Genomic DNA, 17,216 nt, shown 5'->3' on the forward strand with positions numbered 1-17,216 from the left:
AAAACTTACTTTTATTAGTGTTTAGAGAAAAACCAATCACAAACATGCATTGACGCTAAAATTTTTACGAGCATTAAATTATTTGATTTTGATTACTGAGTGCACAACCAAATTTTGATGCACATAACATTTCTTCTAAACATTTTTGTCTGATACACAATGAGCGTTTTTCCCTTCTAGGAAGGAGTTTTTAGGTGGGAAAAATTTTGAACAGGCATCATGTTCGATACTATCAGGATACATGTTAAAAGTGACTAGAGATTTTTTGAAGCGAGAAATACTGCACATTTGAAGGAAATGGGGGTGGGGGGGATCTTTAAACATGCAAATAAACTGAATATTAAGCAAGATAAAAAAAAAATTGTAATTTGATAGCAATTCAACATTAATTCTTACAGATTCGCATCACGATCAGTCTCAGGTTCTCAAAAAAATAAAAAATACGTGAAAAATATCGTATATAGTGTAACACAGGTAATCTGTGATAAGCTATTTTTGTTGTTTTGCAAGTACTTATAGGACAATACATTTTTAGGAACTTTACAACTCAATTATTCAGGATAAATATCCAGAAAAAATTCAGGAAAAAGAAGGAAAACCTGACACTATATCGGAATCTTAATGTTTTTGTTTCATAAATGAAATTATATCTTATTATACAATTTTTTTAGATGAAGCATAGAAAAAGCTGATTCGATTCAAAGATTTGACTGATTGACCAAGAGATAGCAGTACTACATTGTTTGGTATTTGCAGCAACAGCACAGATTATAGTCAGTCTGACACAGAGATCTGCTTAGTGAAGAGGGAAACATTTGTGTAACAGCAGTGTATGGTGATGCGAGTACTATGTAGTAAAATTATATTTCTATGTACAGGAAAGTCTTCAGTATTGATCACTGACCATTTCTGTTGAACCTTGGCCATTTTCCGCACGAGGGCTGATTAGACCAGGACTTACCGGCTATTTATTGCCGATTCCGAGAACAGCAGCCTTTTTAATACTCAGAGAGGTTGGTACACTAATCCTTTGGTGTGGAACTCCCTTGCGGTAGCAATTGTTTTTTTCTGTGGTCATGTCGTTTCTGCTGCACTTAAATGTCTAGAAAGTTCCCGACAAGGATGAACCGGGTATTGAATTGTGACACCTCCTATAACATTCTTTGGTACTTTAGGCAAGTATCTTATCAACCTGGGCTACCATACTCAAATTCTTCATTTAGTAAAATAAATTTTTTTGTAGTCATATGAAGACATAAAAAAAAGGATGTTTAAAATACAAGCATAGAGTTCAAGTGAGATGTAGTCCACAAATGGTTATACAGGGTGCATAGCAAACAGGGGATATGACATTTTTTACTGGCAACTGCGTTGATTTAAGAGGTATACTTGCATTTTAGAAAAAGTTTCCAAACAACGTGTAGGTTTCAGATATGTCAGTTGTATTGCAAGGGGTTGTATAGTTATTAGAATTAAAAAAAATTTTATGTAGTCCTTGTGTGCCACCAAAGCTCAATTAGAAAGTTATTGCCCTGTCTCTCCCGATGCCACGAAAAAAAAGTGCAATATTCAACAAGATATTGAAAAACTGAGGAAATTTGAGAAAAAGGAGCTCTAAATGCAAAAAACCATTTCAATCGCATTTAGCGATGTTTTTTTCCCAATTTCTTCAGTTTTTTGAATATCTTGGTGAATATTGCACTTAGAAACATGGATTTTTTTTTTTGGTTTCAGGAGAGACAGGGCAACAAGTGGATTTTGGGGCACATGAGGACTGTATAAAAAGTTAACTTTTGTATTTTAATAACTATACAACCCCTGGAAACATGAACAACATATCTGAGTACTACATGTTATTTGGAAACGTTTTCTACTTGGAAGTATACCTCTAGGATCAACGGTTCGACAGTAAAATGCCATACCCTATTTGCTATGCACCCTGTATATACAGCAGTTGTACTTTACAAAAAGTCTAAAGCAATCTCTTCCTGATCGACAACAGGCATAATCATCTTTCGGTCAGCACATCAAATATTTGAGTTACTGTCAGCTTCATCTATGCCAAATTTTAACCGAAATACGATTTTACAGATTTCATATATATAACAAAAGGAATTCTGAACAATGAAATTCAATAAGCTCCTATCATAGCATCAAATTACCTAGAAATGTGGCCAATGATTGGTTGGATACAGGGTTTGACAAAAATCCCAAGTTGACTAAAATAATCAATGTTGGCACCTATAATATTTTCTATGTTTGATGACTAAATTGAAGTGCGAGGGCAAAATGCAAAATTATCAGAATTTATTTAAGCGTTTCCACCAACATGGGAAAAAGGTGACTAATGCACAGAAAAGCATGAGAAAAAATTATTCAGGTCATTTTTCCTTAGAAAGAAAAGTATTCTCAGCTTCTTGGAAATTTGGCCGGTGCTTAGTTTTTATTTAATTTGTGAAGCCCTGGTTGAATGCCTCAACAAGGCAACAACTAGATGCTTGGTCAGCTGGGGCAGGAGTGCATTTTGGCATCCCCTCGTAATGTTAAAGGAGAGGTTAAAAAGGATGAGATTTGCACCCCCCTCCTTTTTTTCCTGTTCCAGCACTCTGTGCACCAGACCCGCTTGCTTCTGTCTAGTTGCTGCCCCCGTGTCTCAATATAGTTCAAATTACTTATTGGTTATCAACCAGCATTCACATATTAAAATAGAAAAATTTCATGAAAGCTTGGATGAATATAAATCATACAAGAAATGGACAAAATCGCTTAAACATTACACAATGACGATTTTTGTCATCCTATAAATAAAAAAGCGCAAGCGGGAACACTTCAATGAAAAAGTTAACAGAAACCATTACTCAAGGAATTTAAATTTAAAAAAAAATCAGCTACACATTAATAAGCTTTACACATTTTTTTTTACATACACAGTATTAAATATCTCAAAAATAATAAGGAAATATATATATATAGAACACATTAAGGCACGTAAAACCTCATCTGGTCCGAGCTTCATGTAGATTTAGAAGAATACTCATAAAGACTCGCAAAAGGTTTACAAAGAAGCTTTTTTCCCCATTCCTTTATTTTACATCAGCTCCTGCACTCCAGAAAAAACACACAAAAAAAATGGAACGATGCACACCTCATGACTGAAGAATACGAAGTCTCTGGTAGCCCAATTCGCAAGCCTGAAAAAAAAATAAATGAAATCACACATTATTTCAAGGAGCATGAGGGCACACATGTCAGAAAAAAATCTATACATATAGTGGTATCGTGACTTATGAGCTTAATTCTATTTTGGAAGTTATTCAAATTACGAGAATCTAAATAGAGAGGGAGTGCACAACTTTTTAGTCCATGGGAAAAATATGTGATATTGCTATAGCTCGACAGTAGGGGTGAGGGCAGAAACGTGTATATAGTGTGTACACAGTGAGCATATTACCCATATTTTACAGGACATTTCGGCAATTTTTAGCATGCAGAATGTTCTTATGAAATTTTCCATTTGTTCCCATATTTCCGACGAAGCCAACTTGATTTTTTTTTTTTTTTTTTACAAAAATCAAGGATTAAATTTCAATTCATTGCAACTTTCTTATACTAGTTCTATATTTCCCATCATTGTATTCAGCAATTTTTAGTTAGATTTGGTAACTTTGGCAATATTTTTTTTCTATAATTGATGATTTGGTTTTGACAACTTTTTTTGCTATAAATAGCATCTTAATTTTGACAATTTTTTTGCTATAAATGGCAACACTTTTGACAATATTTTTGCGATAAATGGCACCACCTTGAGCAAATACTTTTGCTACAAAAATGGCAACACTTCTGGCAAATTTCTGATAATTGGAGATGTTGTGTATGGATCTCGATTTTCAGTATTTTTATGGTCATCTCAGAAATAATTGTAGTGTGCCGTTTGTGTTGATACATACTATTCTACTGAAACACTTTTTACAGGCCAGGTAGAACCAAATGTGGCCAGAAGGATGGAGGTTGTGCAACCCTGATATAAATCATGAGAATCTTAAATGGAACTTCTGTCACAAAAAAATAATAATGCAGATCCTGCTGTATTGTTCCACATACTAGAAACATTAAATTGTTTTTTTATTAAACGATTATCACAATACAATACTGTGATACATTGGTGCAACAGTAAGTCTGTCATTAAAGGTATAGCACGCCAATCTCTCGCATGACCTATATATACGCATAATCAGAATCAGTAAAAAATAAGTTTTTCCTTCTATAATTAGCACTTGTAGAAAATCAAAGTGAAAGCGACAAAAATAACGAAATGATACTGTGTATCCTATATGGAGGGTCGCAACTAGGTGCTTGGCCACCTGGGACAAGAATGCATTTTACCACTCACTTGCAATATTGAGCGAGAAATGAAAGGATGAAATTTGAGCGTTCTCTCTGGCCTGACACCAGACCCGCCAGCTTTCTCCAGCTGCGGCCCTGCTTATATATTGTGGAAATAAGTTTAGCTAAAAAGATGAATGGAGTATATCAGGGTTTTACAATGATGACCAAGAAAAATTTGTATCGCCAACATTTTTTACGAGAGATTTTCTAAATTGAAGTTGTAGGTGCAGAGGTTTGCCCAAAAAGTATCAGACTATAATTTTTCATGCATGAACCAATGAAGCTAGGGAGATGTGGTTTGATGCAGGTATTTAGGCAATCCTAGTGCATATGCTTAAATCTTTACTTGCCTGTAAAAGCCGGCAGACCCCCAAATGAATGAGGAAGTGTGAATGAGTGATGTCACATTTCCATTTTTGACAAAATGACAGGAAAAACTTGAACAATGCTACTGCATTAAATTTTTAGTGAAGCTTAGTGATTCCCAAGTAGAAACAATCTGTGGGATTCAACAGACCTTTGGAGATGAAGAAATGGGCACCACACAGATAAAAGAGTGGTACAACCGCTTCAAAGATGGCAGCATATCAGTGGAGAGCAAAGCACATTCTGGTAGGTCCTCAACGTCCAGAAATGAGATTGTTATTGATTGAGTGAGGACTCTAAGTGATGCAAGACAACCAAATCACGATCAGAGAACTCACAGACAAGGCATGCATTAGCATTCGATCCATTCATTCAATTTTGTCTTCAGCAGATGCAATGTCAAGGTGATGCTAACCGGCTTTTTTCACTCAAGTGACATGATTCATCACGAGTACACACCCAACGGCACGATCATCATCAAGGATTACTACCAAGCCAAGAGGTTTTGCATCACAATTAATGCAGTAGTATTGTTAAGTTTTCTTACCATTTGGTTAAAAACAAAGATTTGATGGAGCTCACTTATACTTATTCACTGGCAGCTTCTGCGGGCATCAAGCATGCACACTAGGATTACCTCTACACATACACCAAACCCTGCCTACTTAGCTTCATTGGTTCATGGGGGGGGGGGAAGTTGAGATACTTTTTGAACAAAACTTGTATGCCGCTGTGCAAAGGCCAATGAAAATGATTTTGTTTACACAACTTTTGTGTGATGCACAGAGTACAACAGGTCAGTTTTATAACAGATAAATTAGCCTGTTGATCATAGATACTGTACCACTTACTTAAAAAAAATACTTCATCAAAAACCTAATTGAGTTTTTGTTTTAAAACGATGAAAATTTACCTGAGCTCTGAGAAGCAGAGAATCCGCTTCCATCATCAACAGTCCAGTTTGATCCTCGAACATCTGAATACACAGTTTCAGGTACCGCACTTTAAGCACCATATACTTGGCTTTTAAGTACTAAAATTAACAATGAATAAAAATTTCATAAATTATCAAAATACTCTCTTGATTTCACATAAAATAATTCCGCTAAATACTTATAGTAATTTAAAACCTTCACATAAGATCATATTTATTCAAAATAAAGTATAGGGAAAAACAATGAATATTAATCAGACTAGGCATTCTTGCACTTTTTACATGTGCAGCATATTGGAGAACAAGATCGGCAAATCAGAGAGACTTACATTTTGCGTCTTTTTTGATTTTGTATAGCGAAGGTTGGGATACCAGGGGAGGGTAAGAGGGTTGCGTGGGGTGGAGGAATAAAAGCAAAAAAATTCCAGAGTATTACCCTACGGACAATGCTAATAAGCCCATGCAGATGTACCTAATGAAAAAAATTAGGCACCCAGCCAATTTTCTTAGAAGACAAGTATTTTTCTTGAGCAAAAACCAATGCTTTTTCAACTTTCCCGAGACTAATTATACATTTTAACCTGGGCAGTCTGGACTCCACCTGGCTAGAAATAACTGCCCACCAATTTCCACGCATGCTCTCCAAATTTTTAATCAGATCTTGTTTTCATGAGGACTTTGGGCCATGCCTGGGTGGGACCCATACGTTAAGACAGCATTGCCGCTTAGCTCCCACAAATAGACCTCTGTTTCAAAGTCACTCATTGATCCCTAACATGGTTGCATTTGCTTACTTATTGTTCGTCTCTCACTATATATATATATATATATATATCTCTTTTGGTCACTCCAATGTTTGCAGATTTTTTATTTTTTTGGGCTACTCAGTGATCTGTTTCCTCTCTCTCGATGGATGGCGGAACAGATGCAGTATAATCCAGATTCCCTTGGCGACTTTTTTTTTGGCGGCACACACGTCCAACGGCCGGAGAAAAAGTCGCCAAAGCAGTGACTGACTATGATCTACGAAAAAAACTAGTGTAGAAACATAACAAAAACAGAAACCAACAATAATATTACAAATAATAGTATAAATAAATATTCTCAGTATGAAAAAAAACCCAGACTCTCTTCGAAGCAATAAATCAATACGGGCATAATTGTCTCTGGATATCCAGACTCTTTTAGGAATTCCCTCTTAAATAAATTATAGTCCTTCTAGTTGTAAAAAATAAATATTCTCCTTAAAAAAATAAAATCCAGAGACTGAAAAATAAACCGATCCGGGCACGTCACTCTGGTATCCAAATAATAGTAAACTAAAATAGTGATGATGATTAATGACACTGAAAACGAAAGGGCAGGAGTTACAAAAAATAATAAGAATAAATATATCACAAAAATATAGCCTGGTGGGAACATAATCCAAATGAGACAAGACAACGGAAAACGAAATGACGCTATTTCAAATATTATTACACAAAGGGAGACACCATTTGAATAGCCCACATTGGAATGGAAAATCTAAAAAAATTACATTAACCTGGCACCATTATGCCTGCCTTGGCCACTTACGGCACCTTTGGCGATCTGGATTATACTGCATCTGTACCTGGATGGCATTCACCAACATGGTTTAAACTACAGTCACAATTTTTGGACAGGAGGTCGACACAGATTGGTTCAATTAAGGTTTCTATAACCAATCCTCGTTGATCTCCTATCCAAAAATTGTGACTATAGTTTAAACTATGTCAATGAATACCACTGTATGTCACTCTTTTTGTAACTTCTTTGCTAACACTGTCACTCTTTTTGTAACTTCTTTGCTAACACTGTCACTTTTTTTGTAACTTCTTTGCTAACACTGCCACTCTTTTGGACATTCTCATGCTCACACACACACTTTCAGTCACTCTCATGCTTCCAAACACTCTAGACAACTCGTTCACTCTTTCTTACTATACAAGCAGATTATTCCGCTCTTGACAGTGTTTCCTCTTGTGGGCGAATGGGGCACGTGCCCAGGGCATTAAAATTGACTGTCTTTGGTATTTTACACACGGCATACATGCCCCCTTCCCCTTGTGCACACCTCTCCCCAAAGACTACATATGGGGGGGGGGAAATTCATATTTGCCCAGGGCCCGAATTTATGAGAAACAGGCCTTAGCTTGATAAGGATCACCCGAATTCACGGATTATTCCACAAATGGGAGTGATGACAGTATTAACGCCAATGAAAAATTTTCAAATATCCACGTGATAAACAAATAACTTGTCAACAGTTCTTTTATAAGCATTTTACAAACCTTATTCAGCATGCCAGTAGTTATTTATAGACATGTTTGTAATCATTAGACAAAAAAGAAAACCACCTTCATACCCAGTAACGAATTACATCGCTTTCCATGCAGCCATCCTCAGTATGAAAACGAGTGTTTCCCATTCTTTTCAGTGTTTCGAACAAGATACAAAAATCGGTGGAAAGTTTCAAAAAAAAAAAAACAACCCAACACAAAACAAACTCAACGAACTCCAAGCATCTAATTTCTAGAGGTTAGAGCGAGAGGGTTGATCAACAGGAAACGAAACACAACAAACACGAACTATTCTCGCACAAGACTGATTGTGGTCTGTTTTAAACCAAGGCCAATATTACGACAATTATGGTTTGATGGTAGCTAGAGTACGACAATGATCGTAAGTTTCAACCGGTTTTTTTATGTGACCATACAACCCGTAAATTTCCGTTATTGTGAGGGTTTCGACTGTACTAACCATATGTTCTAGAGAAAATATAAAGGAATCGAAATACGGGACGTTGTTATAGTGGCGTCATCTCTTGTCAAAAAGGGGAGTGAGTCGTTGCCCTAAGAAAAGGACAGTGCATTCCCGTGTCGGAGTTTTCGCTGTTCGTGCAAAATTTCAAATGCCGAAATTCTCAATTTTTTTACATGCCACCAAAAGTTTTTTCACATGTGTTTCCGTGTTCTGTAAAAATGTCATATATTTCTGACATTAGAAAGACCAAAATGCACGGAAACGCACATGAAAAATCTTTTAGTAAAGTCGAGTTTTCCTAGGAATAGGATTTTTTACGCCGCGTGAACCGAACTGGATCAATTTGCGTCGGCAGAATCGTGTTACATAATCACGCTACGTGTTTGTGTTTTCCTAGCGGGGCGCATCAGATCAGGGAAGCTATATTATATGGCCTTCGGTATCAGATACTCTGCCGTCTGCATGCTTCGCTTCGGAGAGAAGGGAAAGAAAACACACAAGAGCGAAGAGAACATCGGCAAAACGCGCGGCGCACGACGCATTCAACTCCTCCAGAAGCAGTCAGCCAATCACGTCCGACGTAAAGCGCTGTCGTGAGGCGTATTGCGCTCTGTAGGAAAACAATCATGCTGCTTTTCTTATTGGTGAGTGGACGGCGTATGGGCGGAGATGCACGTCAAAGGTGGAGTCGACTGATATAATGTATATATGAATTGACATCATCATCTTTCCCCCCCCCCCCCTAAACTTTCAGGTCTATCTCCGCGTATGTGATGACCCTAGATAAAGCCGGGTTTTCCTAGGATTAGGTCTTTTGCGCCGCGTGCGTGCGTGTGTGAGCGGCTCAGCTGCAGCAACAACGAGTGCGCGATTAGCGTGTAGTGTCGCCTCGTGTCTCAATTTGCGCCGTCCTTCTGATTTCCGCTGACCGTAAAACAGAGTGCTGCCTTGCGTCGTGTAGCGAACGCTGCACGTGGCTCAATTTGCGCTTTGCCCGGGAGAACCGAATAGGACCATTTCGCGTTGGCAGAAACGTGTTACACAATCATACTAGGCATGTGTGTTTTCCTAGCGCATCGGCTCAGGGAGGCTATATAGCAGAAGGCCCTGGCATTCATTGGCGTACGCAAAGGGGGTTGGGGTGCTGACCCCCCCCCCCAAGCCGAGATTATATAGTGTGCTATTTTGCAGGAAAAAACGTAACCCCCCCCCCTCTGGCTCCAAGATCCTTCTCGGAAGTCGCTGCGAAAAAGTTTAGGTCGTATTCCCATAGCTGAAGAATCCCTGGCTACGACCCTACTCGGAAGCCCCTGCGACCCATAAATTACGAATCCATGATATACTCAGTTCCATCTTAACGCATTAAGAGAAGTAGTTGAATTTTTCGAGAATTTCCAGGTAGTGCCTCAGAAAAATTACTTGGACCGGACGCCCATGATGCCCTTTCGACGGCCCTGAACCTCCCCACTTTAGCCAGAAATTTCATTCGGGGGGAACCACTTTCATTTCGGGGGAGGGGAACCAAAGTGATAGAACACAATAGATTTGCCTATCTTTTTCCCTTTTTCGGTCATTTTCTCACATTTCCGGGGGGAGGGGGGAAACTCCCCAAGTAACCCCCCCCCCCTAGAGCCTTGGCCAACACATTCTAGAGCAGAAGGCTCTGAATATACTTATTAATGGTATTTTAGAGGGTTTACTGCCATCTAAGAAATACAAAATAAACTGCACATTGTGTGATATGTAGATAGTTTTATATTTCTTAGACAGCAGCACAAGCTGCATTGTAACCACTGAGCTATAAGTAAACTTAAAAACTTTCCTTATAGCTAGGCTGACCATATTTTTCCGAGAGCAATACGGGACATCGGGATTCCAAATACGGGACATTGCCACTTATTGCCAAAAACGACGCCAAAACCAAACAAAGTTGCCAAATATTGTTGAAATTACTAAAAATCACAATGGCGGGAAATGATGCATTACAAATGTATTCCATGGAAAAAAAACATTCACCATGGCGAATGTGGGAGATTAATATTCTCATATATAGTTGTAGTTATCATAAAATTATTTATGAGTTGAAAAATAATCTCAATGTTTGATTTAAATAAAGAATAAAAATTGAAGTAGGCTTCGTGTAAGATACGGGAAAAACCGGGACACTTTTTCCAAAAAGACAGAAAATACCGTGACTGTCCCGGGAAATACGGGACGTATGGTCACTTTACTTATAGCTCAGTGATTGTTACATAAAGCGCGTTCCCATTTTCGAGCTTTTGGCGAATTCCCCTAGCGATAATTTTCCTTCCGAAATAAGAGATTCGATAACGATAATAGTAAACTTACGAAATTCATCGTTACTAGGAACCATTCTCCTCCACACAGAAGAGAATTCCGATAACAACCACATAAATCAGTGTGAAAAAAAAAAATCCCAACATATATTAAAATTTATCAAAAATGGCAATATACATTTCAGATGCATGACTATTGTGCATTTCGGGATAAATAATACATCATTATAGTATTTGAAATAAATAGATCTTAAATATCTTTTACTCAACCGTTTCAAAGGCATAACGTTTATCAATTATGTAGGTAACAGTGTATTGTGGTGTTACAGCGAGTGTAATTTTCCTGATGAAATTTTTTTTTTCTCGAAGTGTATTGATTGAAAAACCATATAATCTCATGAGTTTACGCGATTTCATTTCTCATGAAATAATCTCATTTTAATTTATTGATCGCCATCATGAAAGAATTTGAAGGATGTTGACCGTCGCTAATGTGATTCAGTTCTCATGGACGTGGACAGTTCCTGTAGTAAGATGTCCTGTTAGAGCTTCCTCCATTGGTACCAGTGACGTAGGTATGAGTGAATTTTTTTTTTCTCTCATTAAAATCGGTAGTCTCATTGATGAATTTGAAAATTTGATTCAATTTTTGAAAATTTATCTTGTCCATGAAACTCTTGATGTATGGTTCATTAACAGTAGGCTTAGATAGTTTTTTTCCCCCCTTGGTGAGTATCTATATTTTTGTATATCCTCAATTAATGGGATACTTGCAATGTGTGGCCCGTGTAGACCACAAATTCCGCTTGTTGTTACCTTTGTAAAATAGTCAACGATGTAATTTGTGATTCCTGAGTGTATAATCGGAGGTGTGTTAACATGAGGGCCGAGCGGGGCTATACTGCAGGGTGGCAGTTTCCAGAGAGATTGGTAGGAAATTAGTGGAATGAGTGGGCAAGAAAATTTTAGGAGTACAATGGTCAAACCATAAATATGCCTTTTGCCCAGGGATCAGGCAATGCTGACTCAATGCACAGGAAACGAAGGTAGACTTTTTCCATCTGATTCTTTGGCATGGCCAGGGCCTCAACTGGGGGGGGGGGGGGAAAGAGAAAGTAGGTGGGTCTGGGGTGCTGGACCATGAGGGGTGACAAATTCGTCCTTGAACTGCTTCTATACGGCAAGGGGTGTTAAAATGACTTTGTCCTGGTTGACAAAGTATCTAGTTGCGGCCCTGGGCATGGCAGACTGATGTGTTTGGGTAGTTGACACATTCCCTCTGATGTGCTGGGAATGAAAGAAGAGAATATATTCCCTAGATCGGACAAATAAAGTCACGCGAGCTTTAGCTTCATTGGCCTTGGATTACATCAGTGAGCAATTAATAGAGTGACTTTTGAGCGTGTGCTGGAATGCTGGTGACCAAAAGAGCCACCATGTCAGTCAGTGACGAGAAGAGTAACTTAGATGGTGTGCGGGAATGTAAGTGACCTTAGGGAGTGTGTAAGCATGTGTGAGACGAAAGCACTGTTAGCACAGAGCTTGACAAATCACGAAAGAATTTAGGTGCCAGAAAAAAATGTTAGGAGCCCAAAAATTTTGTTTCAAAAGAAGATTCAAAATGATATGCCTTTCAACTTTTCCAGGACATAGCTGCACACCAAAGAAGTGATTTAGAGGCAGAGAAATATCTCTTAAAATTGATTTTTTTTTTTAATGTTTACATTGGAAGAGCATAGGTAGAGAGGGAGGAGGATATGATTGAAGTGTCTAAATATCCAACGGGATGGAGAAAGTGAACCACGAGTTATTAATACATCATCAATCAACTGCTTCGTCAAGGGGACACCAGTATTGATTTGTGAGTGTCAATTCTAGGTTGGGGTGTCGCAAGGAGTTTTATCTAATAGGATTGGGACTAAGTGGAATAGCTTACCTCCAAGGGTAGTTAGTAAATTCGGTATATTTATGACATGAATGTCGTTCTCCGCTTGTTAATATTTATGTTTTACTAGTTGTTACCCGCTGCTTCACACGCATGGATTTGGTAATCTGAAAATTTCTTGGTGATGATTACTTCTAATTATGTTGGAATTCCTCATTACGCTCCCTTGGGTGTTGCATTTGCAGAAATTCCGTCTTGGTGAGTCTCTATATTATAAAATATACTACATATAGCTTCCAGCGGTTTGGACTCAGCTATGATTGCCCCCATATAACTTTTGAACCCCTCCCCCCATGTCCCCCTTACAGTATGAATTTTGAAAAATCCCTCGTTAGTGAGTTTTCACGTTGCAAAATAAATCGGACCAAATTTCATATTTATAGCTTTGACTATTTCGGCTCAGCAATGATTGTCCCATATACCCTTTGAGTCCCCCCCCCCCCCCCCCCCCCTTATGATCACATTAGAGGAGGCCAAATTTTGGAGGAAAAAACCCTTATTAGTGAGTGTCTTTACATCATGAAATAAAACTGCTGAGATCAAATTTCATAAATATTGCTCCTACACTTTCAGCTCGACATGATTTCTCTGTTGAGTATTTATATTTTTTCTTTTGATTTGCAGATGTCCTTATTTTCTCTGATGTAAGTTGATGCATGAATCATCATTTTGAAGTCTTTTGACCAAACTCGTAGACACAGAAATATCAAAAGCTTGGATCTTCTCTGGTAAGTTCAGGCTTTTAAATGTGGCTATATGAGAATTTTAACAATATATATTTTACTGCTGTGGTTCTCAAACTTTGGTCATCTGCGGCTCCCTTACCCAATTTGTAGTTCATCTGCTCCTCAAAGCAGAATATGCCAAAATTTGTAACGTATGTCGCAGAGCAATTGGTGCTACTGCAGAACAGTGTGGAAGACTTTAAAGGAAAAAGAACAGGAAATGCTTTAATGTGATTTTTACCGCAGAACATTTGTAGTCAGCCGAGGGCTCGTTGCAGAACAATGCAAAACATTCTGCTTTGGGGCATCTGCTGCTCCCAGAATAGTTTTGTAGATATTTCCCTGTATGAAAGCATAAACAGGCTCACAAATCAATATCTCCAGTTCACTGTGATGCTCTTGACAAAGGATGCGACACCCCCCTAAAAGCTGTGATGCTTGTGAAACTGTTTTACTGTCTAAAATGCAACCCCTAAGTGTACAATTTCTGTGTCACGGACAAGGGCTGAACAAATCCCAGGTCGCCATGGCAACTAAAAAATTGGTATTTGTGCCTAAAATGTAGAAAACTTGATTACAGTTGGTTTTGTTTACCAATAAGGCAGTGCTTGACAGATCAAGAAAAAATCTATATGCCAACCAAATATTTTAAGGGCCAAGCACAACAATTCGGACTGTGTAACCCAGGTAGATAAGGTACTCGCTTAAAGTATCAAGGATGTTTTGATGTGTTGCAAGTTCGATACTGGGTTTGTCCTTGTCAGAAACTTACCAGACGAGGGGCAGGTATAACAATACAACTACAAAGGCCACAACAGGAAAATTGCACCTTTAAACATGGATGTCAAATATAATGAAAATACCCAATATGAAAGCATATATCAGCAAAAAAAATTAATACATATAATAGCGTGTATTGATTATAGGTATTAAATTGCTTCAAGTTGCCATCCTAATTTCTTAGTCTATTCCTATACTTGTTTACATCTAGTGAATAGGTGCATGAAATAAATAAATTACATACACTTTTATAGCATTAGTTAATGTTATGTAGTTATGAAAAGTATTCAATTAATTGATTATAAACTTTTGATTAACACAAGTTCCCCTTTCCTTCCCCCCCCCCCCGCATATGTCTCTGATCTCACCAATATGCATTAAGAAGCGGGGGCAGAGCTGACAAAATTTTGCTGACAATAGGGGGAGTCAAAAAAAGGCTAAAAATTGACCGACGCTATACTTGAACGGCCTCGAATGGCAAAAACTGAGAACATGGGTTTTTCCCCAAGGTGGTAAAAACACGTTTTTAACATGATGGTAAAAACCATCATTGGTAAATACAGTGCCAACTCTGGTCACTATGCCCTGAAAATGTCAAAATTAAAAAGAAGCATTATTTTGGACCTTTTTCTTCTGGTAAAAATTTTCTTGGCGCCTAAAAAATTGTTCAGCAACAATTTCAACTCTTTCTTCTTAGTTATGTCCAGCCCTTCGTATATCCTATTTATGTACCTTTCTTGTTGATAGTTTGATTTGCTCAGTCAAGTAATTTTAGCTATAAAATGAACTTGAAATCGGTGTAAGAAACCCAAAACAGAGTATACCAAAAAGTGTGATGTACGCCACAGTAAACAATCTTGGGAAGAATATAAAGAAAAGTGTATAAAAGTATTATAGGAATTTTCACTGCAGAAAATTTCCACAGTCAGCTGAGGGTTCATTACAGAACAATGCAAAACGTTTTGCTTTGGGGCGGATATGTGCCGGATTAGTGAGTCTACTGTACTATGCTAGTAATAAATTCAATATATAGCATTCTGCGATTCAGTTTTTTAATTTTTATTATTTTTAAATTTCGGAATTATGAATTCAGTGTTCAAATTTCATTTTTCATTAAATTTTGCAATATTTTTCATCTTTCTGATACATTTTTAATTTTTTATTCAGGCAGTTTCAACTTGCTGGCCTTATTCCACATTGGAACCTGAATAATATCAAGATGTCGGACGATGAAGCATCTGACGACCACAATCGAGATAAATCCAGAGACGATCAGCAAGCCACTGCTGCTGCAGAGTGTAGTGGAGGTATTGAAATCAAGCAGCTGGAAAGGAGTCCGAGCGTTCGAAGAAAATTTATGGCTCTTGGTTTTGGCGCTCATAAGAACTCTAAATCAAACTCTAAAGAACCCGGGAAAAAGAAAAAAAGTTCTTGGACTTCCAAACTGAACTCGCGACATAAACATATCAACTCTGATGTATCGGAAACTTCTGTGAGTTGTTCTTCTTGCATATGCACTGGATACAAGAAGACTGATGACAGCCTGCTTGAATACACTAGTGAGAAAGCACCCAACTCTTCAAAATCCTCCGACGTTGTTACATTGGATGACTTCCACAGTGTATTTGCTACGGTTTCTGTTCCTTTGGCGCATAGACCAAGCAATTCTGAAGCCAGTTTGTATTCTGTCGATGACTGGGATGAAGTAGCTCGAAGAGAAAGAGCAAAAGAGATTGAAGAAGGCATCGATCCTCCTCCTGGTTTCCATGTGCAAGCACCTCAAAACAATCAGAATGTGGTGCCGTTCTCTGAATTGACCATGGCTCTCAGCCAGCTGTCTGTAGCTCCTTATCCATACTTGGAGAGGCTCACTGAAGCTGCTGCTTTCCCTCAAGCTTTTCTCAGGTTCTGGGAATGGCAGCTCGAGGGCTTCCAGGCTTTACCCTCTGCACACTCTCAAATCGATTACGTCCATTGCCTAGTACCTGACTTGCTGGAAATCACTAACTGCAGCTTCTACTGGGGTAAAATGGACCGCCACGAAGCCGAGAAACTTCTGGACAAGAGGCCAGAAGGAACTTTCCTACTGAGGGACAGTGCGCAGGAGGAGTATCTATTTTCTGTCAGTTTCAGGCGTTATGATCGAACTCTTCATGCTCGAATTGAACAATGGAATCACAAATTCAGCTTCGACTCCCACGATCCCGGTGTATTTGCCTCGAACACTGTCTGCGGACTTATTGAACACTACAAGGATCCAAGTTTCTGCATGTTCTTCGAGCCCATGCTCACGTTGCCTTTGAACAGGTCCTTTGTGTTTCCCCTTCAACATCTGTGTCGGTCTGTTATATGTAGTCGCCTTACCTATGATGGGATCAATTCCGTAAACCTTCCGAAAAAACTCAAGTTTTACTTGAAAGAGTATCATTACAAACAACGAGTGAGGGTTAGAAGGTTTGACGTCGATCAATGAAAGAATGAAACAAAGTACAAATTGTAGAAGTATAGGGTTCTTTTTGTTTCCAAAATATACCGTGAATATATTACTTATAAACTATGTACTTATCAGTCCGGAAGATAATAAAAAAAAAAATTTACCTAATGTTTTTCATAGCATGTTTCATTTACCGTGTAAAAAAAACCAGTTTCTGGTGAAGTTTCCCACTGCATCTATTAGAGCTCCTCAATTTCGGAGTATGAAACATGGATTTTTTTTTTTGCAGAGTTTGGCTTGGTTAACCACACTAAAATGGTAGAGAGAAGTTATTTAGGCACTCAAAAAATGGAACCCGAGCTTCAACAACAAAAAAAATGTTCATTTCCACTAAAATGTTGCTTGGCATTATATTATAGGTGAAAAACTTTGCTACTAGCAAGTGAAAGTTAAAACAGAAATTTGGTAGTAATATCAGTTGAAATTCTTAAGTTATGCCATTTTATGTTCAGTATGACCATTTTACCCCACGTGACCACTTTACCCTTTTTGACCCTAGTGGGAG

The 17,216-nt window shown here is 38.1% G+C and overlaps 1 protein-coding gene and 1 long non-coding RNA gene across 2 annotated transcripts; one reads left to right on the top strand and one right to left on the bottom strand.

Annotated features, from left to right (window-relative positions):
* Window positions 1-509: 509 nt before the first annotated feature.
* LOC149063918 (uncharacterized) lies at window positions 510-8,322 on the bottom strand. Its single transcript, XR_016195723.1, has 3 exons — window positions 8,073-8,322; window positions 5,666-5,785; window positions 510-3,191 (listed from the first exon to the last, which is right to left on the bottom strand). It is a non-coding gene; the product is annotated as an uncharacterized LOC149063918 (long non-coding RNA).
* A 2,588-nt stretch (window positions 8,323-10,910) lies between these two features.
* Socs36E (Suppressor of cytokine signaling at 36E) lies at window positions 10,911-16,819 on the top strand. The gene is made up of 3 exons (XM_089255142.1): window positions 10,911-11,342; window positions 13,337-13,440; window positions 15,385-16,819. The coding sequence occupies exon 3, from the start codon at window positions 15,437-15,439 to the stop codon at window positions 16,688-16,690; it is 1,254 nt and encodes a 417-aa protein (XP_089111268.1). The 5' UTR covers window positions 10,911-11,342; window positions 13,337-13,440; window positions 15,385-15,436; the 3' UTR covers window positions 16,691-16,819.
* Window positions 16,820-17,216: the final 397 nt, after the last annotated feature.

This window comes from Pholcus phalangioides, unplaced genomic scaffold (genome assembly GCF_987345545.1).
Source record: "Pholcus phalangioides strain wild (caught in Gottingen) unplaced genomic scaffold, Ppha-v1.0 ptg000042l_1, whole genome shotgun sequence".
In the NCBI taxonomy this organism is placed as follows: domain Eukaryota; kingdom Metazoa; phylum Arthropoda; class Arachnida; order Araneae; family Pholcidae; genus Pholcus; species Pholcus phalangioides.

Excerpts from the sequence above, each read along its gene's own strand:
- Socs36E (XM_089255142.1), top strand. The coding sequence starts at position 15,437 with ATGTCGGACGATGAAGCATCTGACGACCACAATCGAGATAAATCCAGA.